This window comes from Rhineura floridana, chromosome 1 (genome assembly GCF_030035675.1).
Source record: "Rhineura floridana isolate rRhiFlo1 chromosome 1, rRhiFlo1.hap2, whole genome shotgun sequence".
In the NCBI taxonomy this organism is placed as follows: domain Eukaryota; kingdom Metazoa; phylum Chordata; class Lepidosauria; order Squamata; family Rhineuridae; genus Rhineura; species Rhineura floridana.
This window is the reverse complement of record NC_084480.1, coordinates 159797268-159813391: the sequence shown is the minus strand read 5'-3', so window position 1 is coordinate 159813391 and position 16124 is coordinate 159797268. Positions and strand designations below refer to the sequence as shown.

Below are 16124 nucleotides of genomic sequence, written 5' to 3'. Positions count from 1 at the left end.
AAGGGTCACAAAGAAAAAGGTGAATACATTATTAGATCATGGAAAGCTGCTGCTGGGCAGCTTTATCCGTGCTGGTTTGCCAAAGAACCTGAAGACTTTTGCAGTCATAAGTCATAGTTGGAGGCCAATCCAGCAGCACAACCTGGGAACCAGGAACTTCAAAGGAAGTGAGGGATGGGATAAAAAGTTAGCTTCAGTGCAGGGGCTCTTGCACAGGATTTGCTGACAGGTAGGCCGCAGCCTTGGGAACAGTGCAGTAGCAGGGCATGGATAATGTGTGGAGGCTACAGGGCAATCCTTAATGGTGGATTCCCATGTTCCCTTGGAGAACATAATCCATTCTGATGTGACATCCTTGAATTCAAAACAGCCTCTAAATTCCTGTAGCATGGCAAGGGCCCTTCAGGACTTCTCCTAACTCTGAGCAGGGTGTTTTTAAAAGACAAAGCACAGCTGGAAAAAGCTGCTCCACCTGATGTTTTTGCCAAATTTCACAGCCTTGGTGCCCAGCAGAAATGCTTATGCCAAAACGCAGATGTAGGCATACTGCTCTGTCCCAGCTGAGCTGCTCCAGCTTATGGAAGAAGTGCTTGCCCTTTCACAATGAAGGGGTGGTTGTAATTAAGCTTGCAGAGAATCCTGTTATTCTGATCAATCTTCTTTCCTGTCTCTTGATAACGTCGCAAAATCTGTTCATCCTTGAAGTACAGCAGATTAGCTGCCACTAATGTCTGTAGAGGTTTTGTGGTAGTGACTGTGCCAGTTTCAACAAATCATGGTAAGTTGTTCAGTCAAATGCAGTGTGCCTGTTCCCCTCCCGTGTCTGACTTGAACAGTAGAGTTCTGCAAGACTTCCTTTATTTAGACTCTGCAAGTCAATAGAGCCAGAACTGTTTAGCAGCAGCAGCTAATTTTAGTGGTAAAAAAAGTTTCAGACTACACTTTTTTGTTTCATGCCGATAGTTTGCAAAAGTTATTTGCAAAAAAGGAAAAAGAGCAAACCCAGCAGCTAGAGCAAAATGTGATACTAAAAAAACAAAGATGAGGAGACAGAGGGAACTGGTGCACAGAGGGTCAGGGAGGCCTGGCCAGACAGCTAAGTGCTGCCCTCTGGATGACTGGACTCTGTCTTTCTAGCTGTACTTTTTGGGTTTTGATGCATGAAAAGGAAAGTGACTGGCATAGAGGTTTTCCTTGGAAAAGATGCTAGAAGGGAGAGAGGGAGGGAGATGCAAAGAAAAGAGCCACACAGAAGCACAACATTGAGAAAGAGGAGTCCAGAACCAATGACATAAAAGAGGCAGGAGGTGGCATTACTACTGGGTAGGGAGAGCTATGAGCAGAGGATGCTCTGCCAATCACATCCATCAACACTTCGCTTCTTCTCACATGCTCAGAAGTGACAAAGGGCTCCTTTAAATATTTAGAATAGCCATCAGGGAATTGAGTCAGCAGAAGAACTGGATGCCCCCCCAAGCTGGAAAAAATTACACCATTATTTCTTAATACCAACAGGCTGACATCAGAATCCCTGGCAGGTGGCGATTGGCCATGCTGTCTGACCAATGGAAGAACTCCCCCTTGGATTGGAGGAGGGGGAGAGCCTGAGAGCAAAGAGTTTTTAAAAGTTGCAAGGAAAGCAGTGCAGAGACAGATGCGACGTGCACCAAGAAAGCATCAAACCACACACACAAAACAGCAACACAGCACGTGTGCAACATGTCTGCGACACACTTCAACAGGGGCCCAGCCTATGGCATGTCAGCTGAAGTCAAGAATAAGGTAAGGATAGCAATGAGCCCTGGGGGTCTTAGCACTGGGAGTCACACTCCACAAGCTGATTCTTGTTAATCTAATTGATGGGACTGTATTGGTTATAGTACAGATTTAACAGCATCAGCACTGCCGTAGGCAACAGAACAGTTTGTTTCAGGGCACTTATTCAGCAGCAGAAGAGATTGGGAAGGAAGTGACTACATGTCCAGGTGGGAAGGCAATGAAAAACACTATGCAAAGCATCAGGAAATGGGCCTTGTGGCATTGTGGAACAGATGAGCAAAAGCAGACACCATCACTTTTAACATGGCAACTCTGTTCTGTAGCTGTTATTGGGATTTTTATTGATGTGGTTTATTTTTTTCCAAACTGATTTTTTAAAATTCTGACGCAATGATAGCCAATGTAAATAATAATTACAGGCAACTTTAAATGATCACCTCTTGGAACAATTCCATTTACCTGAAGAGATGATGAACAATGTGGACTGATTGCCTAACAGTTCAGGCAGCAAAGGAAAAAACATTGCTTTTGTTTCAAACATTAATGCTTCAATCCTTAATTTTAATTTAATTTTTAATTGCTCGTTTCTAACATTAATGCTTCAATCCTTGCAGCTGCCCTATTGCAGATGGAGATGTTGCAGCTGGGAGAACAGTAGAGCCACTTCCACGCTCACGTTCTTAGCTGCTACACTCTTTTCTCACAGAACAAAAGGGCTAGACCAGGGAACCCAACATGGTGTTCTCCAGGTCTTGCCGGACTACAATTTCAGTTAGCCCCGGCTAGCATGGGAAATGGTCAGGAATTATGGGAGTTGTAGTTCAGCAACAGCTGGAGGGAACCACACTGGGTACCCTTGGGCTAGACCAAAGAAAGAGATCATAACCAAGATCAGCAGGTTTAACATCCTTTATTATACTCATTTTGGTGGCAGAAAGGCATTTACCAGCAAAAAGGAATTTCAAAACATGAGCGTTTTGAGTGTCTGTCATGCTGTTTATGTTAAGGCCTAGTGGCTGTTCACACAGAAGAGAGGCTTCTATAATGCAAATGGGCATTTTGGCCAGTGTATGTTTTTATAGTCACATTAACAGCGTACTATTATGCATGTCTATTCAGAAATGTCCCACTGAATTAAATGAGGCTTGTTCCCAGGTAAGTAGGTATAGGATTTCACATCTAAAAATGTCCATAGAAGGGATCCTGTGGGATAGCCACGCATTCCAACCCCTGATAGCACCACCCTAAAGCACTTGACAGAGGTCTGTCACAGCAGTCATGCTTACAAGAGCACCTTCTCCAGAGGACCCTTTTTACCAAGGGCAATTCCTATATTTTGGAATCTGTCCTTCTAAAACACTTTGCAGGTGTTGCCAGCACTAACCCTATGCTCAGAGGCACATGTTACCAAATTCTTCCAAGCTACACAGGAAGTTCATTGGAGTATGAAAGACCAATCAACTGTCTTTATATTGCTGCTTCCTCCCTGCTAAAATGAAACAAGCACTGCACAAGTCTTGTTTCTGTTATTTGGGGCTCATTGCAGCTGTTGCCAGCACTCACCATATGTTCAGAGGCATGTTACCAAATTCTTCCAAGCTATATAGAAGAAGTGCATTTGACTGTGGAAGACCAACCCAATTCAGCGGCGTCACTAGTGGGAGTGCGGGGGGGGTGCGGACCTCCAGTGCGCGCCCTCCCAGGGACATGGATGAGGTGGCTGGGCTTGCGTGCGCATGCGTATGCGCGCATACTCGAGGCCAGCCACCCCGTCCATGCCCCTGGGAGGGCACACGCCGGAGGGGCACCCAGCCGGAGAAGGCCTGGGAACGCCGGCGCGCCTCCCTCACCCTGCTGACGCTGCTCCCAGTCTCACCTGCCCGCCCACCTCTGAGGAGGAGTTGGAGCAGCCTTGCCGGGCAATGGCATGGGGTGGGGCGGCTCTGGGTGTCACCCCCCTCATGGTGACACCCGGGTGCGAGCCGCACCCTCCGCACCCCGGTAGTGACCCAATTTGTGTTTGCATTTTCACAAATTTGTAGGACAGTATATATCTCAGAATGGAGGCATGGTCTCTCAGACCCCTGGGGCATTCACTATAGCCACCCAATTTACCAGCTTTTTGGAGTTTTATAGGAACACATGTGCGCCTATAGCGATGTTATTAAACTGGAGGTTTTTTTATAATAGAAATAAGAGCACCTTCTTCAGAGGCCCCTCTTTACCAAGGGCAGATGCTATATTTTGGAATCTATCCTTGTAAAACATTTTGCCTGTTTTCTCCTTATTTTGGGCTTTAGGGAACAAAGTCCAGTGGAATTTAATCCAAAGTAAGTACAGATTAAAACTAAAGGCCTGGTTACCTATCCTGTGATCAAAGAGAGGCTTTTGCTGTTTTACTTTGATGTATGATGCCTGCTCCTCACCCTTATTGTATCTTCAGAGCCCTTTCCCCACAAAAAGAGCATCCCTGCATGTAATGCCAGGGAAGGAGATTCTCTTCCAGGAAAGGCATTGGGTCTCTCTTACCTCTGAAAAAAGTCCCAGGAGGGTCAGCCTGAGAAAATGGGTAGACTGAGCAGTAGTGCCATACCATGAGCTGACCAGTAGGTGATCATACAACACTTAAGTCTTGGTTTGGCCCTGATTTATTAGAGAATATAGACCCTCCTGCCCGTTCACCACATTGCCTGGCTTTTTCTTCTTCCAGCCTCATCTTCCAGGGGCTCACCAGAGTGCTAGTTCCAGCAAAAGGCCAGTCTCTTCCTTCCCATCCCCCTCCACAGCTACATTCTTCAGCTACTGCTTTGGACAACACTCCTCTCTTTGCTGCTGGTGTTTGGGCAGCAACAGGCTCACCATATATGGTCAGTTTTGGGGTTTCTTTGTAGGCTGGTTCTATATAAGGCGTAGTTTGGCAGGGTGTGCATCTGGCAGGCAGCGGGATGTCTGCCCTTAGACCCCAGGTGAGAAAGACCACTGCCACTACCATTTCGCCTCCCCCACATATAAATTCCAGAGCCATCACAATAGGACGGTTCTTTTTGAACACTGAGGACTGTGATGCAATAACAAACTTCTGCACAGGATGGGAAAAGTAGGGAGATTGCCTGCTTCATCCTGGACAACTGCACTCCTGCCAAATATCAACAATACAATAGCCACAGTTTCTCAAATATTAGGGCAGGGGAAATCACTGATCATTTGTTGGACAGGCATGAATCTTAAATCCAGGCTGAGAAAACAAACCTCTTCACGACTCGACTATTGTGGAGTACGCATTCTCAGCACCACAGCACCTCCCTCTAATGAGACAATTGGTGTCTTAGACATGTGGAGTGCACCTTCCAGTTGACACCCCTAGTCTGTAAACAAAAAGTTTGAGTTACACAGAACTCTTCCAGCAGAACAAAGAGATGGCCATTGATGAGCTGCAGAAACTTGGTTACAAATGCAAATATTTATACTTCTTTCAATCTGAATAAAAACTCATGCATATGGGGTGGGCACTTAGATGCGGGAAGAATTAATCTAGTTTTTTTATTAAGCCATTCTCTGACTGAAATACTGAAAAATATCTGTTTGTTCGCTAAACTCCTAAACGGAGAATGAGCCAATCTGTTGGATAAAGATCTCACAATTGCTGGATGACCTAGCTCCTACCATAACATAAAAACAAAAAAACCCTTACATATCTTTATATCAACAGATTATGGTCAAACTCAGAGGATACAAAGCCTGCTATATGGGCCTCGGTTTGCAGGAGCCAAACACTGCACCTCAGTGCATTCTTCACCCACTTACAATAGTTTTGGAGAGCCTTTCTCATACCAGCGGCTACAGCTTTTTCAAGCCACTATCACAGAGCTGGGGTGTGGAGCCACTTGGTGTGATGGTGGCCATTCACAGACACAACCTATCTAATTGTTACAAAAACTAAGGGAAAATATCCACAGAGTGTTACAAACAATGACAATTTGTCTTGGAACTGACTTTATATGGTTTTAGTTTTATTAGCTTTCTCAAGGGTATCGTTCTTTTACAACTCCTCTGAGAGAGAAGTTGTTTGCAGTTGCTTTCCATCTCTCCCCAGAAGGAAGCAGCATAGGATAACAGGCAAATCTATTAACTTGATGCTGGAGGGTTCAGAGAGTAGTCATAGGGAATCTATGTGACTCTTATTTTTGAGATCAAACTGGCTTGTATTGTAATGCACTGACAGCACCTGTATTGGGATGTTACTGTCGGTTTGTTGGTGAGCATAGGGCAGTTCCAATGCTCTGGTAGAAAGTAAGAGTCCTTTATCTGTTAAAGAGATAAGAGCTATACCCATGTTCTTGCTCTTAAAGAGATGGGGAACAATGTTGCATTTTGCTTACAGAGACACCATAGGAAGCTATTCTGCAAACAGGAGGGCCAGAACAAGGTGATGTTTTGACAGCCAGAATGAAAAACCATGTATCATTGGAATAAACAAGGGAAAACTGAATTAATGACATGCTAAGAGAGCCAGAGTAGGAGCCAACCCCAGCCACACTGGAGGCCATAATGTGCCATAATTATTGGGGAACTTCCAGTTCTCCAAGGAAGTCCCAAGCATAGCCTGGGGTTTATCAGGGAGCAGGGAACTACTAGCAAGGATTGCATGGAAGGGTGTTATCTCAGGAAACATCCTCAGACTGGAATCCCTGCCCTCTTTTCCCATCAGACCCAGTTCAGAATATACATAATATATTGTCCTTTTGCTGATGTTGCAAGCTCTAGCCTAGTGGTTCCCAATCTTTTTTTCCCCATGGGCCACTTGAAAATTACTGATGATCTTGGCAGATCACATAATGATTTCCCCGTGTTGGTTGTAGCAATTGAAATGTAGTGCTAGATTATTTTTAGCTGTAGTTTTTGCTTATTTTATTTCTTACACTGTATTTTTATTGTATTGCAGTTTGAATTCCATAGAATCTTTACTAAGGCAACTTTGTCTATGCCACAAAGTGTACCTGTTCTTGGCATGACAAACTACAGCTATCCATAACATGCCATTGTTTGTTATCCATACCATGTAATTGCTCACTTCTGTGAAGCTGCTCACAGAGATAGTTTGGATCACATCCTGCTTCCCCTTCTTAGGTCAAAAGCAGAGATTAAAACACAGAGTAATCTGTGACAGTGGATTCCTGTGAGAACAGTGACCCCTGAACCCAATCTGATTGTTTCAGATTTTTAATTTTAATCACAGTAGCTGGAGCCACAAGAAAGAGCTGTAAAGCTGCACAAGGGTTTGTCTGCACATCTTCAAATGTAGCTCCACAACCCTTCATCTTTTTTTATATGTGTGCATGTATGTGTGTGAGTATGAAAAGAAATGCCACAAGTATTTGACAGAAAGTCAATGTGGTTTAGTGGGGAGAGTACAAGATTTTGACCCAAGGTGCCTAGGTGGCAATTCTTGTGCAACTCTGAAGCTTACTGAGTGACCTTGAGCCAGTTGGCCACTTTCTCTCAGCCTAACCCATCAAATAGCATTGTTGTGAAGATGCAATGAAGGAAACATGTTCATTGATTTCCTTAAAGGGAGGAATTGGATACAAATATAATAAATACATTTAAGAATGTTATTTTTCCTAACGTTTTAGTCATAAGAAAATGGGAAAACAGAAAACACATTATCATACAAATATATTCTTAACTGCCATATAGAGTTAAACATACAACTTATTGTTCGGCGCTGTGGGTAAGTTTATATATATATTCACTAATAGGCAAAAAGCCTTGCGGTTTAAGAATGTACCTATAGCTCACAGCTATTTCTATCAAACTTTAAAAAGCAGGGAAATTGGGCAGCTATAGTGAATGCACCAGGGGAGGAGGAGACCTGACCTCCTCCCTGAGATATTGTACTGCCCTACAAATTGGTCAAAATGCAAACACAATTTGGGTTGGTCTTTCACAGTCCAATCCACTTCCTGTGTAGCTTGGAAGAATTTGGTAACAAATGTTGGAGTCACTGTGGCCCTTAGTCTCTTCCCACTTTTAGGAACCAAGGAATCTGCCTTATACTGACTCAGGCCATTTCGTACCATCTAACTCAGTACTCATGACATGGACTAGCATTGGCTCTCCAGGATTCCAGGCAATAGTCTTTTCCAGGAATTGAATTTTGGACCTTGTATGCAAAGCATATGCCCTACCGATGAGCTACAACCCTCCCCGTTTAAAAAACCATCTTTTTAAAATTTTCTTTGCAATTCACTCTTGAATGCACATCATACCTAGGGCAGATCCACACCATTTATATATAGCACATTCAACACCCATTTGAAGCACATGAATCCCACCACAGAATCATGGGAATTTTCATTTGTTAAGGGTGGTGAGAACTATAACTGTGAGGGGGAAACTACACTTCCCAGGATTCTTTAGGGGAAGTCATGCGCTTTAAATGTGAGTTGAATGTGCTTTAAATGTGTTGATCTACTTAATCAACTTTGCCTGCATGTAAATCGTTTTAATTAATTTTTCGAAATGGAAATGAGCTATAAAGTGTACTGGGTGACCATGTGCTCAGGATGAAAACAACAGAGTACCATGACCACCCGAAGGAAGAAGGGCACACTTAAAATGTAGAGGAAAAAATCATCTACAACCATAGTGTGAAATCAGATACTTATTGGGACACAGTATGAAGAAATATTTATATAAACATGACAGTCAAATATGTTTATTAATTACACAATCTATAAAGATATTTATAGTGCAATCCAATGTTTGTTTACTCAGAAGAAAGTCCTAATGTATTCAATGGGGCTTACTAAACTGGGAAGTGTGCAGAGAACTTCCACCTCAAGTGATAAGGAACTTGTTCTTTCAACAAGCCTTTTACGTTGAGACCTTATCCCAGTCTCAGTCTGTGTTGGAATTGCTTTTTAATATGTTTTAAGCCTTTTCTTTTTTTAAAAAAATGTTTCTTTAAAGCTTTTTAAAAATGTTTTCAAAGATGTTTTAATACATTTTAAAGTCTGTTTTTTATGATGTTTTAAAGTGCTTTTTAGTACTTTTGTTTCCCGTCCTGGGCTACTACTGGGAGGAAGGGCAGGATATAAATCAAATAATAAATAAACTTCATTCACCCAACCCAAAATTCAGAATCATGCCTCTTTAGGCTGTTTTCCAACTGTTTATTCTTGCTTTATGGTTATTGGATTTTAAAGGGATTTATTTCTTATTGTGAGTTGCCTTGGTTTCCAATCACCAACTCAATACCAGGGTTGTTGGAAAGACTCCATACACACACACACACACTGCAGATGTATAAATACATACAGCCCATATAATAGTTTGTTGTCAAACCAGTTGGTCATTGCAAAAAATCAGTATTAATTTTAAACAAATCAGTATTAGTTTCCTACATAATAAAAAAATGTAATACCTAAGCCCTGCCTAATTGCTTTAAAACAGGACTGGAGAAGAACAGAAAGAAAGCCCCCCCCCATTTTTTTGACTCTTTCTCACTCACCTCCATTCTGCTGCTGCTTTCTCCCTCCATGGGCCATTTTCTCTCTCTCTCTCACGTGCTTCCTCACACAGAGCAAGCTCAGCAGAAGGCCGGTGTGAGTCACATGTCTGTTACCCACCAATCACAGAAGCAGACTTCCCCTGCTTCCTCCAAGTAACTGAAAGGGGAGGGGGAGGGGGAGTGAAACGAAAGAACTCTTCTACGCATGCGGTACTTATGATACACTGTAATGCATTTTTAAATAAATTAATTAAAAATAAACCATGCCGTTTTTTAAATTTAAACCTACTACAGATGAAGTACTGTGTATGGGGCAAGCTCAGGGATTTGATTAGGGATACCTTACAGTCATCTCTGATTTTTAATGAATTTCAACAGATTATGTCAATTTCTCAAAAAAAAGTCCAAACGGCTTCTAATTTTTTTCCTCCCGTTTTTCACTTTAACCTGTGGATTCTCCGTGGGGGGGTTGTGTATCACCAAGAAAACTTCCAGAGTTGTAGAGCAAGCGATTCTGAATCCAACAGTATAAGAGTATAATCCAACAGTATAAGAATCCAACAGTATAAGTTTTTGTTTTGAATTGGGACTATACAAAGCACCAGAAAGGGGTGAGGGTGGTATTTTCATTTAACATGATAGAACACGAAAAATCCCTACTGACTATAGTATACAGCCACTCTTGTGGCTGTATAATAATAAATATTGTAGCTGCACCAGCTCATTTTTTTTGGCAGCCTTTCTGATGAGCATTCTGAACATAAGTTTGGAGCACAATCCCAAATAAAGAATTTCTCTATGTTTTCTCTGAAATCCATAGCAGTAGATAATAATCAACAACACATCAGTGATAAATGTGGGAAAGAAAGGGATGGAAAGAAAAAGACAAAGAGGGAAAGGAGAAATTAGGGGATGACATATGGCATTGTAGGTATGCATTTTTGGCCTAGTAATAGCCCAGCTCTCTCCACCTGTGAGTTCAGCAGGTAATAAAGTGATGGGCCAGGCATAGGGCCGGCACCAGGCATGTCTGGTCCCTTGTGCATGAGCCTGCCCCGGGCCCACAGTGCTGTACACCCCAATACCCCCTCCCAGTGCAAGCAGCTTAGGGCTTAAACTGGCCCACCCACCCCATCTACCTCCCATGTCAGTGTGCACACCTGCCATCACCCAAAATGGCAGTAAGGGGTTAAAATGAGAGATCCATATCTTTATTCTTGCACTTGTCCTCCCTTTGGACCACAGTGAGGTTCTGACTAGGAGAGACTCTTAGCCATGTGCAGACATTCAATGTTGTTCTGCTCTACACAGTGGAAGAATCAAGATCGCAGTGGCAGGCTTCATCCCCCCTCCACATGCCTGGTCCATGCATTGAGAAGAATGTTAATACTGGGGACTACTCACATAGACAGGGTTGCCAAACTCCAGTCCCACAAATCCGGCAGGCTAATTTGCATATTATGCAAATTATTTGCTAATTATTCAAATTAAGCCTATTAAAGGTTGCATTGTCCAGTTGTTTTGTAATTACCACCAAAAACTGGGGGAGGATGTAATATTTTCTTTAAAAAACATATTTCCAGTCTTAAAGGCCTAGATTCTAGTTTGCAACATTATGGAATATTTACGTATTTATTTATTTATTAAGAGGATTTATATCCTGCTCTTCCTCTGTTAAAAACAGAGCTCAGGGTAGCTTACAAACATAATAACAGCAATAATACACAATCAATATAAAAACATAATAAAAATACAAAGGTGAAACAAACATAAAAAAAGTCAAGGCAACAGTATTAAAATCCAAAATAAACAAAAACCCAGCAAACATCAATTAAAACCAATATTATGATTGAGAGGTTATCTGTACCAACAGTTAGGATATGTGAAATGAATACATCACTACAACCTGTAACACAGATAGAAATCAATATTTCAATATTATCAGTTCAGTCAGTAATCTTATCTAAAGAGAATAGTGTCTGAGCATGCAAGAAGTGTCTTTAATATACTCACATAACAGATCAGGGAGAGGAGAACAGCCTTCTATGATAAAGGCTGGAACATGATAGAGACTTGAGTGCTGGCACCTCTTTTCTTTTTTAATGCAGTGAATTCTAGAGACCTGCAAGCTGTGCTAGCATGAGACAGGGCAACTTACACAGTAGTGAGAAAGGGGAATATACCTTAGCACCCAGCCACTTGCCACCTTCCATGAATAATACTGCTATTGGTGTCCCCTGAAAGAGCTAAAGCCCCAACCTGCATTTTCTCCCAAGAACCTGGCATGGCAGTGGGAATGGCAAAGATCTCAACTGCCAGGGGGCAGACATGTAGCACCAAGAGGAAAAAATACCACATAGTAAGCAAATAACTTCCCAGTGTGGTGACTGTGGGGTGGATTGTTCCATTCCTATTGGTCTTAAGAGGGGAAAAGGTTGCACCCACACCGCATTGAATATATGTGTGTGGGCTTATCCACATGGGAGCATTGCTTCATACTAAAAATGCTGTTTTTGCCTCTGCTCAATGCCAGCTGGAAAGATGGTGTTTTCTATTCTCACTGAGGGAAAGGATCAATCACGCAGTTTCCCTCTAATTTAACAATTCCACTCCCTCTGGTTACTTGGCAACCAAGCATGCTCAGTTTCTTTTACCAGTAAGTTTCATTTAAAAACAACAACCCAGAAGAGCAATTTTTTTGTTTTTTCACTGATACAATACAGCTGAAATACAAATCTTGGTTATGCACATAATTTAAGGGGAAAAGAAAAATAAGGTACCATTTGCAGCAACATAAAAAAGGCTAGCAGAACAGGGAGCAACTGGAAGTTGCTTTTCAGTCTACATGAAATAGAATGAACGAAAGGAGGAGGAGGGAGTGGGCGTGGAGATGGGATTGACACACCCACCTAAAAGCATTGGCGCAAAGCATCTGCAAGCACTAGAGATATGGAGTGTAGATGTTTTTTCCTTCTCTTTTTGTATTATCAGCGGATTGAGTTAGTATGGGTTTACAGAGGTGAAACTGTGATAGCTTCTGTTTGCCAGTAACGTCATGTGAACCATATGAATTAAAAGGAGATATGAGTAGCACAAAACACACACTAAACCACTGTGTAGATTAACTCTCTCTCTCACTCTCTCCCTCTCTCTCTCTTACACACACACACAGTAGGGTGATCTTTGGTGAGGAGATGCCTACTGGTATTTTGAAAGATATGTATTTTTAAAAAATACTTTTTAGCTTTTTCTGAATTGCTGAACAGAGGCTCTGCTAGGCCACAGGATGAGCAAGGCTGCATTCCAATGCAACTTTACTTGGGAGTAAGCACCATTTAACAGGGTGGGGGCAGCACCAAAAAATGCAGTTGCTAATATTACAGAGAGGTTTGCTTTTATATCTTGTATTTGTTCAAGGGGAGGCAGTGTTTGGTGGATTCAAACCCTTTTATTTCATCCTCCGTGATGGCAGACAGACATTCCCATTAGTCATTCGTTCCCATTGCCACCCTGGGCTCCTGCTGGGAGGAAGGGTGGGATATACATCAAATAATAAACACATAAATAAATAATTCACCACTGCAGACACGTACTCTGAAACACAGAGGCAGTTGAGATGAAGGGTACTTCTTGCTGACTCAACCAGAAAATAAGCTAGTCTGGATAAGGGGCAGAACTGCATGTGCTGATCAAGTGAGCACGTGTAGTTTTCTAAACTGCTTAGATTCTGCATATGCAGCCAAGCAGGCAGGCAGGCTAAAATTCTTGATTTTTCCAGGACAGCTATGGTGTCCCTCATTGGCTAAGAACAATGTAAGGTGGGAGTAGTCTGATTTCTCACAAAATGATTGGGGGGAAAACTCCCTCCACAGTTGTATCTTTGGATCTACAAATCTAGAGACTTTTTTTTTTTAAAGCAAGCTTGGAATCCGGGCTACCTCATGTGGCACCAGCTAGCATTACTAAAATCTGGGTAAAACCTGACTAACCAGGCAATATGGCAACCCTCCACATAGACTCCTATGTACATAGGCACAATTAACTTTTGCAGTGTACACATCATGTGAAGTACAACTACTTATCTGTGCAAATGTCTACTATCTCTGTGAACACAGTTCACATGGAGGGGATAAGACATGCTGCCAGAATCTCAATCTCCCCCCCCTCCATGTTTTTTTCTGCAAACACAGAATGTCTGCAAATAACTTCTGAATTATTTATTTATTTATTTATTATTTGATTTATATTCTGCCCTTCCTCCCTGTAGGAGCCCAGGGCAGCAAAAATTATGTTCATAATGTTACGCACCTCCCCAATCTCTGAGTGGTGAGATTTCAGGGGTCCCTGCACTCCTCCAGGGTTTGGTTTCCTTTGGGAAGAAGGTCAACAGGGACTGCAGTGTCTTTATGAAGTATGGTTTATTTATTTACACACATTCCAACCTCAGCTTCAGAATGGAGGGGGTTCAAGGCATCAGCAGTCCAATATCCAGCTTTTCCATCTGGGTTGCAGGAGGCATCCTATAGCCATGATTCAGACAGCCAGTCTCTCTGCCTGCCTGCAGTTACCAGCCTTTATCTAGACACAACTAAAACTATAAAACTCTCCTGGGGAGGGGCAGCTCTCCTGAAGAGTTTCAATGACAAAAGGGTCTTCCTGGCCTGTTCATCGTTGCTGGGCAATTGATAGACCCATTATCCTACCCGGCCAATCTATTTGGTTAACAAAAGACTCATTTGACCAGCAGAGAGTTCCCCATTCCAAGGCACAGGATTCCAAATCAGAGGCTGGAAGGGGGACTCACAGGGATCATCCATTCCAACCCCCATGCTTATAACAATAATATGCTTTGGAACTGTAGATTAGAAGCTAGCAGTTTCAGACTGGGAATTCTGAAAATATAACTACTGGTACAATTACAATTTATATTTTGTATCTTGGTGATCCTTCTGTAGATTGTAAATGGCTACTAGACAGACAGTTTGTATATTCAGTACTCCTTTGTATTTCCTCTTCCCATCCTTTAATATAGAGATGGGGAACCTGTGGCCCTCAGATATTGCTAGACTACAACTCCCATAATTGCTGACCATTGGCCATGCAGACTGGGGCTAATGGGAGTTGGAGTCCACCAACAAAGGAGCGGCACAGGTTCCCCACCCCTGCCTTAATCCAGCGCCTAGATAGATTTATGGTACTTTCATTAAACCAGATCATCTACTTGATCAAGTACATTTGCTAAATTTGCATGGGAGTTGTAAGTATATTACATATTATGTAGATTGTGCTTATAGAGCAGACAAATCTTATAAATGTAGACAAAACCAGTGAACTTAAATACAACATTGGGGGCCAACTGGAATGTTCATGTAAACACTCCTTTACCTGCTGCAATTCTTCCTTTTTTCTTCTTTTAACTTGTGGGATGCACCTTCATGCAGGAAATGGTTGGCTGGTTTTTTAAGTCAATCACAGAGCATCAGTCTAAAGTTCCTGTGACAAGAAACATTTGATCAGCTTGCCAAACAAAGCATGTAACACGCTTGACCTGCAGGCTTTCAGTTGGTGCCCAAAGTGCTTAAGTGTGCTTCCAGATTGTCACTATTTTGGGTGGGATTCAACCACGTACTGGCAAATTCAGGTTGCACAATTAAGTCTCATTTGGGGCTCTTGTACAACAAACCTGCTTCCCCAAAATATTGGACTTTTTTGCTATAAGGAAACTGACAGGAAAGTGTGGGGTAACACTTGCTTTGGCACATTATCATTGATTGATTGATTGATTGATTGATTGACATTATCATCAAGCCTCCCCACAAAAAAATCAGAGTGAATGCTCATTAAACAGCCAACATCATCTAATCTCCCTGCAAATAAATTAGGATGAATGCTGAGTAAACTGGCCATCTGGAAGCACCCTCTCTTGAAGGTTGCTAGTATTAATCCATTCCAGATACATATTACTTGAAATACTCTGCAGTAGGGCCCCACTTTATGGCGCTTCGCTTTACGGTGCTTTGCTAATGCAACAGTCTCAATTAGACGCAATTAGACTAAAGCCCCACTCATACGGCGCTTGTTCCGCTTTTACGGCCGTTTTGGGGCGTCGCACGCCATTCTATTCAATGAGTTCCGCTTTTCGGCGGTTTTCACTTTTCGGCGAGGCTCTGGAACGTAACCTGCCGTATGAGTGGGGCCCTACTGTATTCCAAATATTCTGTTTTCCCTTTTGCTGCTGAAAACAAAAATAGCTGAATGAACATTGGTCTTATTCAGGTGTAACGCTGGCCATAAACCATAGTGTTACGCGCCTCCCCAATCTCTGAGCGGTGAGATTTCCGGGGTTCCTGCGCTCATCCAGAGTTTGGTTTCCTTTGGGAAGAAGGTCAGCGGAGACTGCGGTATCTTTATGAAATATGGTTTATTTATTTACACACATTCCAACCTGAGCTTCGTATGGAGTGGTTCAAGGCATCAGCAGTCCAATATCCAGCTTTTCCATCTGTATTACAGGAGGCACCCCAAATGCCATGGTGCAGAGAGCCAGTCTCTCGCCTGCCTCCAGTTACCAGCCTTTCTCCAGACACAACTAAGAACACAAACCACTCCTAGGCTCCAGGAGGGAGGGGGAAGGCTCTCCTGAAGAGTTTCAATGATAAAAGGATCTTCCTGGCTCATTCATCAGTTGCTGGGCACCTAATAGGCCCATTAACTACCTGGCCACTCTATTTGTTTAACAAAAGAAATTCATCTGGCTAGCAGAGCCAGCCCCAAGGCACAGGATTCCAAATCAGAGGCTGGAAAGGGGACCCACAGGAATCATCCATCCCAA

General features: G+C 42.6%; 1 protein-coding gene across 1 annotated transcript in view; it reads left to right on the top strand.

The window, feature by feature from the left end:
- Positions 1–16124, top strand: part of CNN1 (calponin 1) — a 121150-nt gene that overhangs the window by 51485 nt on the left and 53541 nt on the right. Inside the window, exon 3 of the mRNA XM_061582112.1 lies at positions 1516–1782. Within this exon, the coding sequence (XP_061438096.1) occupies positions 1720–1782 (63 nt within the window). The 5' untranslated portion in view covers positions 1516–1719. The remainder of the gene's footprint in view (positions 1–1515; positions 1783–16124) is intronic.